At 45.7% G+C, this 19,965-nt stretch overlaps 1 protein-coding gene across 2 annotated transcripts in view; it reads right to left on the reverse strand.

The window, feature by feature from the left end:
• MOB1B (MOB kinase activator 1B) overlaps positions 1 to 19,965 on the reverse strand; it is a 25,104-nt gene continuing 5,139 nt past the window's right edge. For both annotated transcript variants that reach the window (XM_056490493.1, XM_056490492.1), the window contains exons 2-6: positions 10,411 to 10,577; positions 7,286 to 7,379; positions 5,529 to 5,662; positions 4,186 to 4,349; positions 1 to 3,920 (exon numbers count right to left, since the gene is read on the reverse strand). In XM_056490493.1, coding sequence (XP_056346468.1) covers positions 3,843 to 3,920; positions 4,186 to 4,349; positions 5,529 to 5,662; positions 7,286 to 7,379; positions 10,411 to 10,577 — 637 coding nt within the window. In that variant the 3' untranslated portion in view covers positions 1 to 3,842. The remainder of the gene's footprint in view (positions 3,921 to 4,185; positions 4,350 to 5,528; positions 5,663 to 7,285; positions 7,380 to 10,410; positions 10,578 to 19,965) is intronic.

Genomic DNA, 19,965 nt, shown 5'->3' on the forward strand with positions numbered 1-19,965 from the left:
TGGTCAAACATAGCTATTTATTTTTCTTATAAACAGCCTTCAGTTTCTTATTGAAAAAAAAAAAAACAAAAAAAAACCCCTAGGATTTAAATATTCTGCCCCATCACATACAACCATCTGTATACATTATTTACAACTCTCAAATAAACACGGTGCGGATTTTCAGACATTCAACTTATTCTTTTTTTAATCAAAAGCTGTTTTCATCTAAAACTGAAATCTCCATCAATGACTACAAACTGAAGCGGTATTGGCACAGTTAGCTCACAGTAAGGGTTCTCTCCTTGCATTTTAAACATTACACTGCGTTTTCTCCCATGTATTTCAGGATTCTAAAGGAGGAGGAAAGGTTAGTGTCGCTTTCAGAGTTGTTTTTTCTTTTTGCCTTCAAGAATGGCCTTTTACTGAAGCCTTGTTCATTTTTATTGCATCCTTCTCTCTCTCCCAGTGCACATCAAGGCATGTGCCTCCACACCACACAAGCACAGTATTCCCAAGTAGTCAAACAGCCATGACAATAAATGTTCCCTCCGCGACACGGCTCGGAAAAATTGTCCCCAAGTTGCAAACGTACAAAAATAATGAGTATAGTTTAGTGGCTATAAAAAATTAATCTCCCCTAAAAATACAGTATTCTATGAACAATTTGGGGAATTGCTTCTTCCAACAAAATAAAGTAATTTGATATTTTCCTAGGCTGCAAACTGAACCTGGCAAGAGGAAACCATAAGAAAAGCAGGGGAAGAAGAAGGTTTAACACTGAAAATCACCAATGCTAGTCTTGTGTTAAAAGAGAAGAGATCCAGGAAAAAAAGATGGGCATCCATAAAACTGCCAGTGGTTTTAGGAGTGAGGGATTCGAAAAGAGACAACTGCTACCAGCAGTGAAGGAAACGAGATTTGGTGCAAAAGGGAATATTTTAGTGGGGAAAGAAGCAAGGAATCTCTGTTGGTACTGCAGCTCCTTAAATAATCCAACTAAAAGGGGGGTTATGTACAGTAACAGCACTCTGGCAGGCAGGAGAGGAGGAGAGGGCAGCAAGGAAAAACAACTATCCAAAAGGATGTGTTTATAGTAAAATTGTGTCTGGTGACCCAGGAGAAAGGAAGAGGGGTGAGAAATAGGAACAATCTGAAAGGTGAGTCCATAGCAGCAAATAGGTGTCCTTACCTGTCAACTGAGGGTCAGGGACACTGGGAGAGGGCCCAGTTCCCAAGGACTGAGTAAGGACAGTGCTCCTCTCTACCTCCACAGAAAAGCAGAAGTTCAAAGCTCTACATTGCATAGAAAGCAGGAAAAGAAACTGGGTACTTGCAGATGGGCTGCCTGCCCCTCAGAACCTGTTGTGTCCCCTCAGCCACCTGCGCCAGCAGAAGGTGCTGGTTTTGCTCCTCTCTGCAGGAGTAACCAGTATCCCTGACCTGGACAGCACATCCCATATCCATCCACCTGAGCACTGGCTGAGCTCCGTGCACTCGGCCCTTTGCCCCTTCCCAGCTCCAGGGTGGAGCCCTCCCCAAGCCACCACCCAAACCCCTGACCAGACCCAGTGTGCTGGTAGCAACAGACCACCACAAAGCACAGGAATTCGGGAGCCTACCAGGCTGGAAGGCCTGAGGCAGCACTGGCAGCACAGCCTGCTTCAACCCCCCTGGCACTTGGTGCTCCCCGTGACCAAAGCTGGGAGGTTTTGTCTCCGAGCGCTCGTCACCCCTCAAAGTCCGTGTGGGGGCCTGGAGCAACGCAGGGTTTGTTTCTCTGGGGTTTACTTGGAGGGGCAGGGGGTGTCCCCCCTTCTCCTCCCATAAATGCACTATTTTATAAACACATTCACTCGATCCAGATTCCACTGAGTAGCTTTTCCATGTGCCCTTACTCCGAGAGTGTAAACACACATCGATTTCTGGTCCCACAGCTTTCAGAAGCAAAACAACAATGAAAAGCTGCAAAAAGAAACAGCACGGGGATCCTAAATCCCCACCACTGCAAACACGTCCTCAATGATGTTCTTTTCAAGTGTTGTGTAATTAAACAATGTGTTCATACAGCTGTCAGGCAAATCATGATCTCCAAGCTTTTATTACGTGCCTAGAAACTATTCGGTCAAAGACTTTCTACTGCCAGATATTGAATTTAAAAAACCACACTATCCACCTAGGACTCATTTTTATACTCAATACATCCCAATTCTGATTGGCTGAACTGCAACAGATGCCTCTGGATTTCTAGAATTGGCTGTTCACAAAAATAAAAACTGCAACAACAACAAGAACTAAGTCCTCCTTAGGGAAAGAGTGTGCCAGGAACCCAAACCACTGCACTGCCACGTCCTCATTTCTACACATTTATCCTTTTGGCTGGCACATGAGAGCAAACCAAGGAGTCATCCTGGTATTTAGTGGGAGACATCACCTGTTGAGCACCTGAGAGCTCCTGCCTTGCTCACTCTGCATCTACACTGTGCAGAGTGAATTTGGGAGATGGGTGGCTCTCACACTGTCAGCTGGATGGTGGCACAGGAAAAGCCAGAAGATCAGGATCCCTCAGCAGAACCCAGCAGCTCCCAGGTGAGTCATTCCTGCGCTCAGCTGTTCCCTGCTGGCTGTGCCCATGGCCACTCACCTCTCCTGCACGCTCCTGCATGCCAGTTCCAGCTTTACTCAGCGTTTCTGGTCAAGCCAAGGGGTGCAAAACAGCAGCTCAGCTTCTCTGTCATGTGCTCACCTTGGCCTCACCTGTTCTTGCTGCTTTTCCCAACAGCTGGAGCTCCCTGAAGGTGGGCAGTGATTTTAACCATCACAGTAACATAACTCCAAAGCAGCCCAAGAAGTGATCTCCTCAAAGAGCAAACACTGGCCACCAGAGCCCCTCCTCAGAGCCAGGCTTTGCATTCCTAACTTAAAAACACCTTTCCACCAGTTACCTTCCAAGCCAGGTTTTCCTTATTATTATTATTATTACTACTACCCAAGTGCAATTTTTTATAGGGAATATTTTCCCTAATGGTATTTGTGCAAACTACCTGTTCATTTGGCAACTGCTAGGGGAACGTAACAAGCTGGCTGACCCAACTGATGCTTTCCTGCTAAGAAAATAAAAGCAACTACGCAGAGCCCCATGGCAGCAGACATGGAACTACTTGCTAAGCACAAGGTCTGTATAATTTTACCACCTTTGCCGTTTTGCTTTTGTGAGAACTTCGCTTTTTTTTGTAAGAAGTAATCTAGTTTTGAAAAATTCTATATTCATCTCTAAAAAAATAAGACAAGTATTTGTATTAAAAGCTGGAGATCATCGATTTCAGCAAGTTATGGCTTTTTTTTTTTTTTTTTAGTGTAAGCATAGATACATATTTTTAAAACAAGTTTCAGTAAGTGTCTGGGTGTTAGTACATATTTTCTGTTTCCAGCAATGTTCAGTATTGTATGTGCTTTGCACCTCAGAAGTGAGTCTGCCAAGGCACTTAGAGAATGTAAGCAAGTCTTCCAGGGACTTCATGAGAATGGGCTACCATTGACACAACACAAGAACCCATCCACCAGCAGAATCAATCCCCCAACCAAGCACGTTTCCTTTATAAACACTCAGCACCTCCTAGAAATTCCACAATTAATAACAACAATGAAATAATAATAATAATAATTAAAAAAAAAGCTGTTTACCACATGTCACTAACAGAGAAAAGATTTCCCCTAATAAAAGCACAGGAAGTAGATCTCAGCTGTCACTGATAACAGCACAGGGGGGGTTGTTTTGTTTTTTTTAAAAAAACAAATTAACAAAAAACAAATACCACACGCTCGCTTAAAGAAACAAGTGACTTGAAGAAGTCCTCTTCCTTTTATCTGTCCTTGGAGGTGAGTTTTTCAATCAGTTCTTGAAGTGGTGCAAGTTCTCTTCTATCAATAAGATTGAATTCCTGTAACAGGGACAAGGAGAAAGACACACATACAGAGTTTTGTGGTAGAGCTCAGGTGAGAAGCCTTATTTAGCCAGAACTCATTTGGCAGGCAGCTCTCCAAGCCCTACAGCCTCCCCTGTCCGTCTGCCCTCGCTGACCAGCAGTGTTCCACTGCCCAAAGCTTCTCCTCCCTCCTAAAGGAAACTTAGGAAGATACTGATTTTTTTCCACAAGTGAAAGGGGAATAGCCTGGAAGTAAGAACACTGTTTGCATTGTCCTTACCTGAACAAAAAATATAAAGTGCTTGAAAGAAGTGTTGAGGTGTGCCTCTTCCTGCAGCTGGATCACGGGGTCAAAGTGCTGGTGGTAGATGTGAGCGTAAACTCTGAAGAGACGCTTGAGAATCGTCTTGGCCACTGACATGAAGTTCTTTGGGAATGGTACACCTGGCAGGAGGAAAACACACGGCTTACTCTTCAACTCCCAGGCCGTGCCTGTCTGTTTGGAAAGCCACTACAACCCAGGAGAGATGAAATCAGTTTCAACAGCACACCTTTGTCACTGCACAGGTTTTATTAAAATGGGCTGGCAATTGGCTACCAAGAGCAATGAATTCTTTAGTTGTCACTTCCCCAGGCTAAAAAAAGATACGTATCAGCCATTTGAAAAGAGGAAACCTGCCTAGCTTCCCCTCACCTACCAGTCTCCCCAGCCAGCTCAGCTCTTCTGCAGCCTTCCCAAGTGCTCCAGCCCTGCCTGAAGGCCAGAGGCCCAGGCTCTGGATGCTCTGAGGCTGGTCAGGACCTCACCAATGCTCTCAGGTCCCAGCACTCATGTTTTCATGCTCCTGCTTCAGCCTGCCCTGCACATGTGCATGTGGCATTTCCTCCTCTGGCTGCTGCAGCACACGGGAAATTCATATTTAGCTGGTTAGTTTGTGGCATCTGAATCTCTCTCTGAAGGTATGGTTTCTCTATAGAAGCTTAATGAAAACGTGTCAAAAGCCTCAGAAACTTATCTACAAAACTTCTTTACAAAATTAAGGCAATTAAGGGATCTCCCCTGTTATCTTTTCCAAACTGTTGGTTGCTCATTAGCTCCCTCCTGCTTTTCTGAAAGAAGCCTCTTTAATATTAATCTACTTTTCATCTTCACTTGAAAAAAAAAAAAAAAGCCAAGCAAAAAAGTCATCAACTTAAGATCAAAGCTGCAACTCAGCTTCTTTGGAGATAAGGCCTGAAAGTTCCTCAAGACACCCAAACATCTCTTCTGTGACAAAAAGCTGTCAGTTACTGGTTATAAGGGTCTGAGACCCTCTGCTTTATTTCTAAAGAAACAACTCACTGCTCTAAATGAATAGAACACCAGACTCCATGAACAGAGCCAGTTCTTTGTTAAAAATGGTACTTCCTGCATCCAGAATTGTGACAGCTGTTTATTAGGAGTACTAATACACGGATCAGAGTTCAAGTATAACAACATATCTTAAAAGATAAGTGTGTTTAGATAGAAAATGTAACCTTCCAAACCTGCCCTACACATCAAGCACTAAGGAGACCTTTTAATGCTCCAGGACTGGAGTGCTGCTGTGCAAGTGTAACCAAAGTTCAGTTGCAGTTACTTACCTATTTTAGAAGGAAACAGCGTTTCATCATCCAGCTGGTCCTGGACCCAGGTCATCAGGTAATCGATGTACTTGGGTGCGGAGCACTTGATGGGTTTCTTGATGTTTGTGCCATCTGCCCAGTGGTACTCGTACCTGGGGTGAGACAGGGCGGCCTTGAGCACCAGTGAGTCACTGCTGATGGCCTGCAAGGCTGCTGCTCCTGCTCCTCCCACTGCCCTTTCTCGGGAGCACTCAGTTACCACGGCCTGCTCCTCAGGCCTCCCCACCACAATCCTGCTTCCTGCAGCCTTCCCAAACTTCAGCCACGCTGCCACAGCACCTGGCTACACTCGACATCTGCAGCAGCTTCCAGCCACACACACCAGACCCTCCAATTTAAGCAACTCCTTTACATTTGAGAATATTCTTAAAAATTTTGCAGAGCAGAAAACTAGCTCTTGAACAGACACAGGTAAGTTCCAAGGAATGCTGTTAAAAACTGGAAAGTGATACAAAGTGCCTTTCAGCTAAAAGAAGAGGTCTGAAGCAATCTGGGCTGGTGGAAGGTGTCCCTGCACCTGGCTGAACGAGATGAGCCTCCCTTCCTATTCAGAGTAGTCTGGGATTCTGATTCTATGGCTAAGAAAACTTCTAGGCTATGCACAGAACCAGGCAGAAACAAATCCTCGTCAAATTCACAATGGAACAGATACTTTGCCTGGCTTGGGGAATGCAGCTGACACCAGATGATGATCCAGAGGGTGGACAGTGCTGCAAAGACACTGCTACAAACCCCAAACACACCTAACACGGGGAGTCTGACAACAGCAGGGCCCAAGTGAACCACCCACTCACAAAACCCACAGGGGTTTGTATGCTGCAGATCACACACGAGGTTTTATGCAAAGCTTAGCTGCATCTGATACATCTGTCCTCTCCATTTGTTTAGCAAATTTGGTTTTGTCAGAGCAACTACTGGGAGAATATTTTCACCATAAACAAATTTGACGAGCGATTATCAGGGTGCTGCTCACAACGGGACAAAAAAAAAAAAAAACTCCTTTTTCTAACAGCAATAAATCAGAGGGTCTGAAAGCATTTTAAAATTGTATCTAAGAACATGCAAAAATCCCAGACACACCAAATGGACCATGTGTCTGGATTTAGGAAAAAACAGGATTTCTCACCACCCAGTACTGCCCTTATACCACAATTTAAATGGCATTCATGTGGGACAAATAACAACACTTAGCTGAGGTGCCAGCATCAGTCCAGAAAAACAAACTGGATTAGAGAGCAGGAAGAAGCACAAACACTGGATGTGTCAAAAAAAGCATAAACAAGAATCCAAGAAGGGCACAGGGATTCTTATCCAGGCAACTAATATTTCTACCATACCTACAAGGAAGATTTTGGTAAACCCTAACGGAATGCCTGCATATAAAAACTTTAAATCCTCATTTAATAAGCCCTCATTAATGTTTCAGGAGAAAAAAAAAAAAAAAAAAAAAAAAAAAGGGGAAAAATAATTTTGGTAATTAATTTACTTCCCAGGTTAAAGGAAAAAATAAGCAAACACCAAACAAATATATACAAAAAAAAAACCCAAACAAAAAAACCTTTCTATTCCCCAGCCCCTTACCAGAAGCTCAAATCCTTCTCTTTCCCATCTTTGCCACCCAACTCTGGCACTCATCTCAGCCAGTCTGAAGTTTTTAAATGAGAAACCATCTCAAAAAGTGCACCCAGCCAACAGTGTGAAAAACAGGCTCTTACTTTGGGCCAGCAGACATCACGGGGCAGCTCTCCTCCGTGCAGAAGTCCGTGATGGTTCCATAGAGCATATTGATCTGGTTGAAGAAGTCAACAGCTGAAAAGCAGAGAAATCACCCATCAGCACTCTACAGCACAAGATTCCTACAGCCCAGGCTGTAAAGCATGGGGTCTGGAATGGGTTTTGGAAAGAAAACTTAATTGTTGTTGCATATTTAAGGTCCATTATAAAAGAGATGCAGAATGCAACCACCAACTTTCTGGAACAGCCTCCAGCAAGAACTATTTAATTGTTCACTGCAGCAAAATCGTCAGTTGGAAGACGAAAAAGGAAGGAGAGAGCCTAGTTATTTCCTTTCCTGAAAGTTCGGTGCATTTTATTGCAATCCTAAATTCTACTGGCAAGTATGTAATCAAATAAAGATTTTCAGCATAAACTTTCCAACTAGAGAGAGCAGGTACTGGTTAGGTGACAGTGGCTTCCTTCAGGCTTTGTATTCCATCTTTCCCAAGAACATTTCTTACAATCCCAGACTGCTTCAGGTAGGAAGGGAATTTAAAGGCCATCCAGTTCCACCCCTGCCACGGGCAGGGACACCTTCCACTGTCCCAGGGTGCTCCAAGCCCCATCCAGCCTGGCCTTGGGCCCTTCCAGGGATCCAGAGGCAGCCACAGCTTGTCTGGGCACCTGTGCCAGGGCCTCAGCACCCTCACAGAGAGGGATTTCTTCCTAATAGCTCCTCTAACCCTACTGTTATAGCTAATCTTTCAGTTAGTTACTCCAAGCTCTTTGAAAACAAGGCTCTTTTTCAATAACTCACAGCAGATTCTGTCATGAGGAACTGTGGTCACTGCAATCACATTAGAAAATCCACTTTCAGAGGATAAATGGCCAAGATCAGCCAAATGTCACTGGAGCAAGTCACAGCTCCTGCTCAGCACATGCAGGACAGCAGCCCTCGCTTCTCAAGTGCCCATGGGAACTGTTAATTAAGTTTCCATTCCCTGCTCCCAGCAGAAACCACAGCCCACTGTGTGCTTCAAGGCAAGCATGTTCAGAAAACCCACACAGGCTCTGACAAAGTGGCTGATTATGGTAAATCCCACACTTGGAAGTCTCAAAATCCACAGGCACATCGAGTCACTCCCTAAGACACCAGTCAGGCTGAGAGCTGAGCAAGAAGCAGCAGGGCAGAGCACGTTTGGTTCTGTGCTCTCAGGGCTGAGAAGAGTAAAAGCAATGTCTGAAGTCACACATTTTGCCTCCTCAGGAGACCTCTCTGTGAGCAAAGGAGCTCACAGCTACTGCTGGTGCTTAGTGTGGTGCAGGGATGCTGAGGGGAGGGAGCACATCATCAGCTCACTCTTTTAAGTACACAGACACATTTCATTCCAACTAATTCAGCAGTGGGGCCATTCATTTGGGAAGGGAGAAACTGCTGCCCCACAGGAAAGCAAGACACTGAGTGAAGGAACCACCAAAAGGGAAGGATGCCAGCAATACATGAAGCATCTTTAGCAATGCTTACTCACACAAGTGGGCTGGCCTTGTCTCTAGCCAGTTTTGCAATGCAGTGTGAATTAACTTTTGCAAAGGATGGTGTCAGCAATTCCAGCCTGCCCTGGAAGCAGTGGAAAGGAGAGCACCAGAGCACTGCATGACTGGTGGGGAACAGGAAGGTGGAAGTCAGTGTGACTATTTCACTTCCTAAATGTGTCAAACAGCAAGAGGAAAAAAGGCAGAACCACTGAAACAATTAGAGGGCATTTAACTCAAGCAACACTGTACCACCACTGGAGCACATCAAGCCTGGGAGGCAAAAGTTGAGCAAACAGCCAGTCTGGGCACAGAGCTTGTGGCAGCCAAAACTGCACAGGAGTGCAGAGGAAGAATCCATTCTTTAGGAGCAGAGGGCAAAATTCATGCAGTAGGGAGAGGCAGGAGGAGGAAACAAGGTCAAGCAATCAGAAAATGCTAATTTAGGCATCATTGTTTGGCCTGAAAGCAGAGAGGTTGGACTAACAGCTTTAGAGGACGCCAAAGAATGACATCAGAGACTTACCAGAGCAAAGGCTCAAACCTTGGTAGGAACTAAAGGAACTAACTTTAGGGAAATGAGAAGCCCCAGAATGACTCACAGAATCATTCAGGTTGGAGAAGACCTCTGAGACCATCAAGTCCAACCTGGCTGATCCTCACCTTCTGCCAGCCACATCCAGCTGCTCCCTGGACATCTCCAGGGACAGGGACTCCAACACCTCCAATGATTTTCCATGAAGGAAATGTCCAACCTGAACCATGAGGCTGTTTCCAGCCACGCTATCCCTGTTCCCTGGGAGCAAAGCCTGGCCCTCACCTGGCTGCACCCTCCTGTCAGGGAGCAAGGTCCCCCAACCCCCATTTTCTCCAGGGATAGAAAGGGACACAGAGCTGTCCTCCCACATGCATCAGCCTGCTCCCAAGAGCCCAGTGATGACCAAAAGGCCAGGACTCACTGTTAACTGCCACTCATTCATTCAGGTCCTCCCCCTCTGGAAGGTGATGAACACAAGGCCAGGACTCACTGTAAACTGCCACTCATTCATTCAAGTCTTCCCCCTCTGAAGGTGATGAACACAAGGCCAGGACTCACTGTTAACTGCCACCCAAAATTCATTCAAGTCTTCCCCCCTCTGAAGGTGATGAACACAAGGCCAGGACTCACTGTTAACTGCCACCCAAAATTCACTCAAGTCTTCCCCCTCTGAAGGTGATGAACACAAGGCCAGGACTCACTGTTAACTGCCACCCATCCATTCAAGTCTTCCCCCTCTGAAGGTGATGAACACAAGGCCAGGACTCACTGTTAATTGCCACCCAAAATTCACTCAAGTCTTCCCCCTCTGAAGGTGATGAACACAAGGCCAGGACTCACTGTTAATTGCCACCCAAAATTCATTCAAGTCTTCCCCCTCTGAAGGTGATGAACACAAGGCCAGGACTCACTGTTAATTGCCACCCAAAATTCACTCAAGTCTTCCCCCTCTGAAGGTGATGAACACAAGGCCAGGACTCACTGTTAACTGCCACCCAAAATTCATTCAAGTCTTTCCCCTCTGAAGGTGATGAACACAAGGCCAGGACTCACTGTTAACTGCCACCCACTCGTTCAGGTCCTCCCCATCCGGAAGCATCACGGCCATGCGCAGGTTGCCGCTCCCCAGCGTGGCCTCGGCGTGTTTGAGCAGCTCGTACTGGTGAGAGCCCTCGGGAATGTTCTTCTTTGGTTTGAAGGTTTTGGAAGAGCGACTACCACTGCAAACGAGAGAGCGAATATTCAGAGACCTTCTGGAACGGGAAGTGAAAAGTAAACAAGCACACCAGCCCAAGGTAAGGACAAGATTAACATTAAATACTTTACCCACTCACATATTTTCACGTTGTAAAACAAGGTATTTACCAAAAACTGGGATGCTAAAGTCGCAGGTATTCTGACTTTTTATAAACCATTTTCTGACCCAATCACTTGCTTACCTAAATTTTTGTTTGGAAGAAAATGGACTGGCCTAGAAATACGTTTAGATATTTGAATTTTAACCCATAACAGTGAGCCTGGATGGCACATGAGCCCCTAACATGTCAGAAACATGATGTGTAGAATTAAATATTTGCAGAGAAGTGTCAAATGAGTCAATATTTGTGAGTATTTTCGTGTATGTGCTGAGAAAAGACTTCTGTCAGAACAGGCAAGTTGAGCTCAGAATTCCAATGCAAGTGGAAAGTTGTGAAACCCAGACAGCACAATTCTCACTACAATGATCCAGATCTCATTTCTTTACATAAAGACTTGGCCAATGTTTCACCATCTCTCTAAGGACCAAACAGAATTTTGCATTGGTGGGGTGCAAGGGTTGTCTCTCTTTATTCTAGGAAGAAATCCCTTACTTAGGAAGAAATCCTTCCCTGTAAGGGTGGTAAGACCCTGGCACAGGGTGCTCAGAGAAGCTGTGGCTGCTCCTGGATCCCTGGAAGTGTCCAAGGCCCGGCTGGAAGGGGCCTGGAGAAACCTGGGATAGTGGAAGGTGTCCCTGCCCATGGCAGGGGTGGAACTGGATGGGCTTTAAACCCTTTGGAATGAGATGGGCTTTGAGGTCACTGCTAACACAAACCATCCTAGGATTCTGGGAGCTGCTCTGACTCTGTGGGGCTCAGGAGGAGCAGCATCCTGCCTTTTCCACAAGCCTCTGCAGTAATCCTGGGTGCTGGGTGTTGTGAAGGACTTGGCTGGACTTGCAGGGATCCTGGGATGGTACAGCAGTGTGCACTGGCATGGACACCCGACCAACACCAGAGCAGCCTGCTGCTGAATGCAACCAGGAGCCAGAAGAAGGGAACATCCTGCTGTTCTGGTCTGCTACAGGACACTTCTAGCTGCTTCCAGTCATCTGCACCTCACCCTAAGCCAGACACATATCCTGAATAAAGTAATTGCCTCCCAGTGGGAGTGAGCAGCTCCTGTTGCCATCACCTTCCACCCCTGCAGCCACCTGCAGCTGGTGCCAGGCCAGACTCAAACCAGCTCTGAACAAAGAAGAAGCTGAAAAAAACCCCAACAAACAAAACCCCCCAATCTCTTGACTGACTACTTAAACCCAATTATTTTCTTTTCAGGAACGCAGCCAATTTAGAGGCACTTTGCCAACATGAGGAGTGAAAACACAACCCAAAACATCTGGAGAGCAGAAAAGACTGGGATCATTATCTTTCCACATGTGTCAGCACAAGCAGAAGGAACCCAGCACGAGCTAAACAGAACCTGGAAAAAGGTTATGAAATAACTAACCCAAGCTAATGTTTGCATTTCAGCACAAAGAGTAAGCACAACAAAGGGACGAGGGTTTGGGCATGGGGCACACGGAAAGCACGGTGAGGGAGTTCCATAAGTAAGTACTTTATTCTGAGAAACTCTGGGTAGGAACTCCTGTACCCACAGCAGCTCGTGGGTCTGCCACACAACAAACCAAGTCACTGCAGATCTGAATACCCTGCACAGATCCACGGGCAAGGAAGCAGAAAATGCAACACGTTGGAAAAAGTCTGAGGTAGCATTTAACCCCTGCTCCCCCCTTCCCACAAACAGGGGGGTTCTCCCCATAAGCTGTCCAAGGCCGGAACAACAGAATGAACTACTACTCTAAATAAACCATTCCCTCTTTGCTCCAACACCTTTCTGATCCCTGCTTCTCAAACACAGCACAGCCACCCTAAGCCAGCAGGAAAGGAAAGCAGGCAGGCATCCAAAATAAAAAGTAATTAGGATAACTGCAGCCTGGTAGTCGTCGTGTGCTATGGAAATACCTGCAATGCTGGCAATAAATTATTAGAATTCCATGCATTTATGCAGTTCACCAAAGCCAGTTAACACACTCCCTGAGACACAGCTCAGGGACAGACTAATGCAGCCTCTCTAAGCCAAAATCTTTATAGGATGTGGTTTTTCTTGGAAAGTCTGGTTAAAAATATTGCATTAATAAGCAGTATTCCAATTACCTTATTAGTTCAGAAGCTCTCCTACTATATAACAAAAAAAAAATATTACTTTTTCCTATTATGCCAATCTGTTTCATGTGACAGATTGTCTTGACCCAGGTCTATTTCCTCAACTCCTTGAGCTTTCAGTGAAGAAAATAACTTTCAAGAGTTCTGCTGGTGGCCAACAGTACACACGATTACCTATGTCTGGGTCATGGGTGACATGTTATTTTCAGCTACATTCCCTCATGGAATTAGCCATTTCTGTCGAGGTTTTAAAATGCTCTAAGAGAGTAGGCAGGTTCCTGTTAAGAGTCTCTGAGCTCTCCTTCGTATTAATGCAGAAGTGAGAGAGGACAGAGAAACCAATGAGGATGCCATTTTCCTTGGACACAGAAAGGCCATGCAAGGGGGAGCACGCTGCCCCATCCCCACTGTGCCACAAGTGATGGTGTGCCACAACACATACTCAGCCTTTCAAGGAGAACCGACTCCAAGAAATTCCTGCGATTCCAGGGGCGCTTCGCTCCCTTCACTCCCACATCCCACGTCTCCAGCAAATGCTGCCCTGCTATTTTTACAGGGAGCTGCAGCCCAGCAGGGCCAGCTGCAGCCAGCACTAAAGGAGGAACTGTGTCTGAGGCTGTGTGGGGCTCGGGAGGCTCGGCAGCCCAGCCCACACAGCCACGTCAGGGCTCCCTGCAAGCAACACCAGCACATTTCCTCCAAAGCTCTCATCTCAGCCACTCGTCTGCTGCCAGGGCCTGGGGTTTGTGATGCACCTTCTGCAGGCTGCTAACAGCATGTTTCCAGAAGAAGGGGGAAATCTGAGGTGTTCTGCCCACCTCACAGTGCCTCAACAGCTCATCTCAGCTTCAGACAGCACTGGCAGATGTTCTGTGCTCAAAGCAGCTTCCACGTCCAGCCCCAGCTCTTGATAAACTTCCCAGGAGAAGCCCTTGGGCTGGCCTAGCTTAAACCTCCTCACTCTCCCAACCATTTGTCCACAGAGTCTTCTGCAGAGATTTTTATCCATTTCCACCAAGTCTGCTGAAGATTTGGGGAAACCAAAACTAAACCAGCTTAGGCTTGTTCTCACCACAGAACCAACCTCAGGCTCTCAGCTGCTGTGCACTGGCAGCATTTCCAGCACACACCTGCCACCTACGTTCCTCTAACTGCTCCCTAATGCTGAGGTCCCTTCCTTGGGGTAAGGAGTGAGTGACCAACTCCTGGAGGCACAGCTGTACCACTCAGTGTCTCCCCAAAGCCATCACCACTGTGGCCAGGCTGAAATAAGCCCTTCAAAATATTTGGGAGAGCTCAAGAGATCCTCAAAAAGCTGAACTCAAGACTGTGCACAGAACATTCGTGCAGGGCACGGAAACTTTTCCTATTGTACCTCCTGGTTTTTTACCTTCAAAGCCTCTACAGGCATTAATCAATCCTCACAAAGTATCTTTGAAGCAGGGGTCATTAATGTCTCATTACACAGGGAAACTGAGGCAGAAACTCACTGCCACAGGCACACGAGTGAGTCTGTCAGAGAAGCCCCCAAGTTTTGGCTCTGCACTTCTTTGTCTCCCTTCTCCTGCTGTGCCTCTTTTTAAACAGAAACACTCTAAGACAAGACCCAAATTCCAGAAAAGCAAACATTTCCAGCCTTTAAACAATAATACAGGCCCTCAAATGATAACATCCTGCTAAGAATAGAAACATCAGAATAAGATCAGTTTGTTTCCACCAGCCAAAATGTCAACATTGAAATTAAAATAAAAGCTCAAGCTACTTTTTGACAATGAAATCAATAGCTGCAGCCTTTAAACACGTTTTCCCTGTGACAACCACAGCATCAGAAGGACAGCAAGTAAAATTAAGCTGAACATGCTCAAAATCTGCACTGACGAGACTGAACTTAGGCATTTCTATTTATAAAACTGAATAGTCATAACATTTCTGTTCTGAAGAGAGACAGTGTGAGAGCAAAGCGTTGATTCCCTCAGTTCTTACAGCACCAAAAGAAACTTTTTCTGACCCAATTCCCATTCACTGCAGTAAGCCTGTCTCAGCCCAGCCACTTGAACCTGCAGGTAACAAAAGCAAGGCAAGGTTTCAGGATGCAATCCATGCAGCAGCTCTGGGAAGCAGTTAGGAGCTGCCAACTCCTTACACAACACAGTTGCTCTCCCAGAGGATAAGGCAATGGCTTGAAAGCAATTCCAGGCCTAGAGCTTTTGTTTTGGTTTAAGGAGGAATCAATGGCACTGACTTGAAAAATTTCCCCAGACACATGGTCATTCCTACAGGAAGAGAATACATGGGGTTTATTGTTTATTAGCTACACTACATTGGAACTTCAATTCTTCGTAGGCTTTTCAACCTAAAGATGCTTCTTAAGGAGTATAGTATTTCCTTCTACTGGAGTACTGACAGGGAAATCAGTGTTTCTATGGGATTTTTCATTCTCGACCCATCAAGGTGGGGACTGAAATCTGGCTTCCCCTTCCAGGAAAAAAAGCTGCCTTTACAGACTGAAGTTCCCTACAGGATGGCATATGAAAAAGGCACAACCTCATGAACAGCTCTTAAAAAACACAGGTCCCATTATACACAAGACTCCACACGTTAAAAGAGCAGACATTTATCAGATGATTCTCATCCAGGAAAGAAAAAGTTATTTAAGGTAGCCTGAAGGAACACTTTTGCTTTTGCTCTCCCCAGCACCACCCTTCAATGTCAAAGCCAACATAACCTGCACACTTGCACATCCCTACAATGCATTTTTTTCTGCTATACATAACAGTTCAGGGTCAGTGACTTGGATCCAATGTGGGATTGGTACAGCACAAGTCTTACATGCACCAGAACACACCTGATGGGAAAGCTTGGCTGGCTGAGCTCTGAGCAGGGAACAAGTGCCTGGTGTTTGGATGGTCACTTCCTTGCGCCCTATGTGCTCACTCCCTCTATGTGCCAAATCCACAAGGATGTTCGGTGGCCACAGCCTGTTTTCCAGCCAAGCCACGCACCTACACTTCCCTCTGCATCCGTTTTCCCGTCTGCAGGCTGGGAAAGTGCGTGTAAACAAGGGGGAGGTGTTACACTACAGCACTCGCGTCTGCTACAGCTCCACCCAATGGTGTTCCTGCTGTTTCCCCACTTGGATGCAGCCCTTCTCCCAAGTCATCACAATTCCCAGCGCAAGGAGCAAGCGCCCAGAACCCCATCCCATGACCGGGAAACCATCATCAGTTTGCTATGCTTACAACCAACACAAGTTGCCTTGTTTCATCTCCAACGCATTGATTTAAGCACTTCCATCTCCTGGAACAGCCTCAGAACAAACAAAGCAGTCGCAGTTGCCCTCGCTGGAGAGCAGCAGAGCCCTGTGCCGCTCCAAACACAATGGAGCTGCTCCCAAGGCAGCCAGTGGTGCGGAAGTGACTCAGCCCCTCCTGCCCTGCTCCCTGCAGGACCGACCGAGGGGCAGGCCAGAGCCAGGACAGCAAAAGCCTGGATGGGAGTTCTGCCGGCAGTAAAGCCCTGCTGCCTGGCAGGGGCAGGCAGGCAGAGCTGGGACCGCACAGGAACCGGAACGGGTCCGTGGCACACAGCTGCAGGCTCCCCAGGGGCTCCCTGAGCGCTCTGGGGATGGCACTGCACTGCTGCTCCCATCTCCCACAGACTTCTCACAGAGATTCACGACCACCAAACTCGAAACACATTTCCACCCAACTAACAAAAGCCTGCAGCAGAGACCCAAGCACCTCTGCATGTTCTCCTCTTCCTGACATCCATCTGAAATCCTGCGGCATGAGAGGAATCAAGATTATCCCAAACCTGTTGCACAGCCTCAGGAATCCACTGACTACCTTGAGGCAAACACAATGCTGTCTTCACCCACAAAATATCAAGCTTACAATATTTTGTAAATACAAAGCAATTTTTTAATACAAACAGTATTTTAATATTTTTAGGAAAGGTGAGCACTAGTCTTGGCCATTCTGTTGGGTCCTTTCAATCAGACCAAAGTTCCTCAACTATTTCAATACTAACATGTACTGTGTGCATACACACACACCACGTGGAATTGTAAGGAATAATCCAAACCAAATTTATTTCTTCTAATATGCTAATATTCATGCAGTAATGTTTAAAAGAGCAGGCTACTGGAGCTCTGAAGAAGGTAAACATGAACTAGTCCTTTTCCAACTGCTTTGTTTTTCCCTGCGAGATGGAGGTCACTATTTTGAACATTTCAGCCCCTCACTAAGCTCCCTGCAAGCTAAGCAGCACTGTTTCCTCACCCATGTTCCCCTCTTTGCTGAGGGATCCCTTATTCCTGCCAATTAGCATCAGCTCACTCAAAAGGGAGGGCACAGCATGAACTCCAACGCAAGTCAGAATTCACCCAGCAACGTTTCCAAGTTCAGTTTCCACAAACGTTCCAACTTCTTTACTCCAGGAATGTACCTAATAGACCATTCAGTGGACATAACCATGCTTATTTTTTTCAAGCCTACTCTTCCCCATATATAAAAGTGAGCAATTAATAAAAGAAACGTAAGGAAATATGTAAAGCCCTGAGTGTGGGTTGCTCCTTTCAGTGACACACGGGATGCTGTTCCAAGGAAGGACCCTGGAAGTGTTCACAAAGAAGGAAGGTTTACTAAACCACTCAGTTAGGCACCAAGGAGCTCAAGATCTTTCCCCAAGGAACTGAGAGTATCCTGAAGTGGCCTGCAGAGCTCCAGCCTGCCTCAGTGCTGCCACTGCTCTGAAGCATCCCCTGGCTGCTGGAGGCAAAGGGGGAGCGTGGCCAAGGAAGACAGCAGGTGATGAGCAGTGCCTGCCTGCCGTGATTCCTGCACTTCCACGGGATCAGCATCCCACAGGAAAGGTGTCCCCTGCTTTCCACAGCCAACTGCTCCTCCTGCCCCGCCAATTTCCCTACACTCAGCTGAATTATCTGTCTGCCCATGACTAATGCCCTCTGCATCCCAAGCTGCTGCTAACAGTCACACCCTGTAAATACATTTACAAGTAGGAAGCAGAGCTTTGCAGAAAGCCATCTACAACCCGCTGAGGGTGATAAATTGCACTCATAAAAGCTTGGCTCTAGCATCAAATTAGATCCTTACTTGTACACCAAATATAGTGTTTGGAGAACATGCCTCAGAACATGGATGGCTTCCCAAAATGCTGATCAGTGCTTTTGGAAACCGATGCTTAATGAATGACTAAAGCAAATCTAGTCATACAACCCAAGAAATCACATCAGGGCATTTCTAAAGGAAGAAAAAAAACACTTAACTGAGGAGTTTAAGACAGTCTTCAATCCTCTTAAACACAATAAAAAGAACCATCTCCTAATGTGCTTAGGGAATAGACACTTAAAGGAGACACCTAACTAAATTTTCATGGGGAAAGAGTCACTTTAGCACTTTCTAAAAGGCTGCCCTTTACTGTAACACCCACGCAAAACAACAGGCTGAGGACAGGAACGTGGCAAAGGACAAATACTCGGCAACTGCCCAGCAGAAAATCTCCAACAGAGACGGAAGATTACACTTACACTTGGATTAGTAGGCAAAACGGGGTCTGGATCCAGGAACTAACAAGCATCAGAGGCAAGAAATGACACAGAGAACAACAGGAAGAAGGAATGGACAGGAGGCAGCAATGAATAATCCAACAATTTTCCAAAAATACACTGCATTATCTCACCCCCAAGTATTTCTTACACAACTCCCACATTTAATAAAATCCTCTATGTGCCATGTGTAACTATCTTCAAGAAAATTTGCTCATCTCTTCCAAAGTATCTTACCAGGAAAACCCACTGGTCTGAAGCACCTGAGAGGGAATGACTGTTCCAACCTAGACAGGAGCACATTTCTTTTAAAATTATTTAAGCTTAAGCATCTGACAGTTGAGCCCAAAGCCAGTTTAACTGTTCTATGAATTTCAATATTCAGACTTTTCCTCTTGTTTTTTCCACTCCCATGACAGCAAGAAATGCTAAGAAGAGTTGTCAACCACAAAAGTTAATAACAGGACATTAGAGATGCTGCTTTTTTCTAAAAGGTACATCTCAGAGGTTGAAAAAGCAGTATTTTGAGGCCATAAAGTAAAAGTAATGCCATTTTGATTCCTGGATCCAGAACACCAAGCAAGTCCCCAAAACAATTAATCCATTCAAGCAAAACCAGGACTGTGCTACTGAAGCTGGGAAAAACATAACTGAAGTACCAGCTACCCAAACAAAATATAGGTCATTTCATTAAAGTCAAAATAGAAAACTCACCCAATCACTGTTTGGGTTGAAATTACTACCATATCAAAACTCAGTTGTCTCAATTTTTAGCAACAGAGGAATTTACCAAAGCTTACCTAAGCTCATTTGTTCTCTTTGTCATAAAGAAAGGAATTAGAGTCGTGATAAAGACATCAAATCCAGGCATTATGAGTCCTTATCTGCAAGATGCTCTCCTTCAAGTGAGGAAAGGATTAAGATTTTGTACGTCAGTAGCTCCAGGACACAAGCAATTAACTGCAGAACAAGCAACCACACTGAAAGATGAAGTGGTGCAAGGACAGATGACAACAAAAAAAACAAACCAGCAAACCTCAGCTAAAACTCAAGTGGAACATAGGTTGGATCTCTTCAGGTATGTAAGAAGACCAAAAGGAATGGATTCCTGCCAAGGATCAGCTGTGAACTGGAGAAGGAAGAGAAGAGAGGGTGAAGAAGGCAGAAACGTCCTCACACACCAGAAAAAAAAACAGAAGCAAAGCTGGGACAAGAAGCTAAGGTCACAGCTGGAATTTCAGAGGGAAAAGAAGACAAGAATAATGAATGAATTCACTTCCACAGGCTGCTTTTAAAAGAATCAAAAGACATTTGCAAGGCAAAACTACTGTTACCTGCATGAATTCTCAGGGTGGGACTGACACACAAAATTACCATCTCCTCCTCCTGCACTGCCTGACTGCTGACTCAGGCTACAGATTGGAAATGGGAAGCGAAGCCTTGAAGCAAACAGAGATGCACCACACTTTTTATCTAAGCTCACTGAGAAATTAGAACCCATTTCAAACTTATTCCTCAGGAAACAATTTAAGCTGTATGGATACATGCAAATCCTCAGCTCCCCTGCCCTTCTTTCAC

This window comes from Oenanthe melanoleuca, chromosome 4, assembly GCF_029582105.1.
Source record: "Oenanthe melanoleuca isolate GR-GAL-2019-014 chromosome 4, OMel1.0, whole genome shotgun sequence".
Taxonomy (NCBI): Eukaryota; Metazoa; Chordata; class Aves; order Passeriformes; family Muscicapidae; genus Oenanthe; species Oenanthe melanoleuca.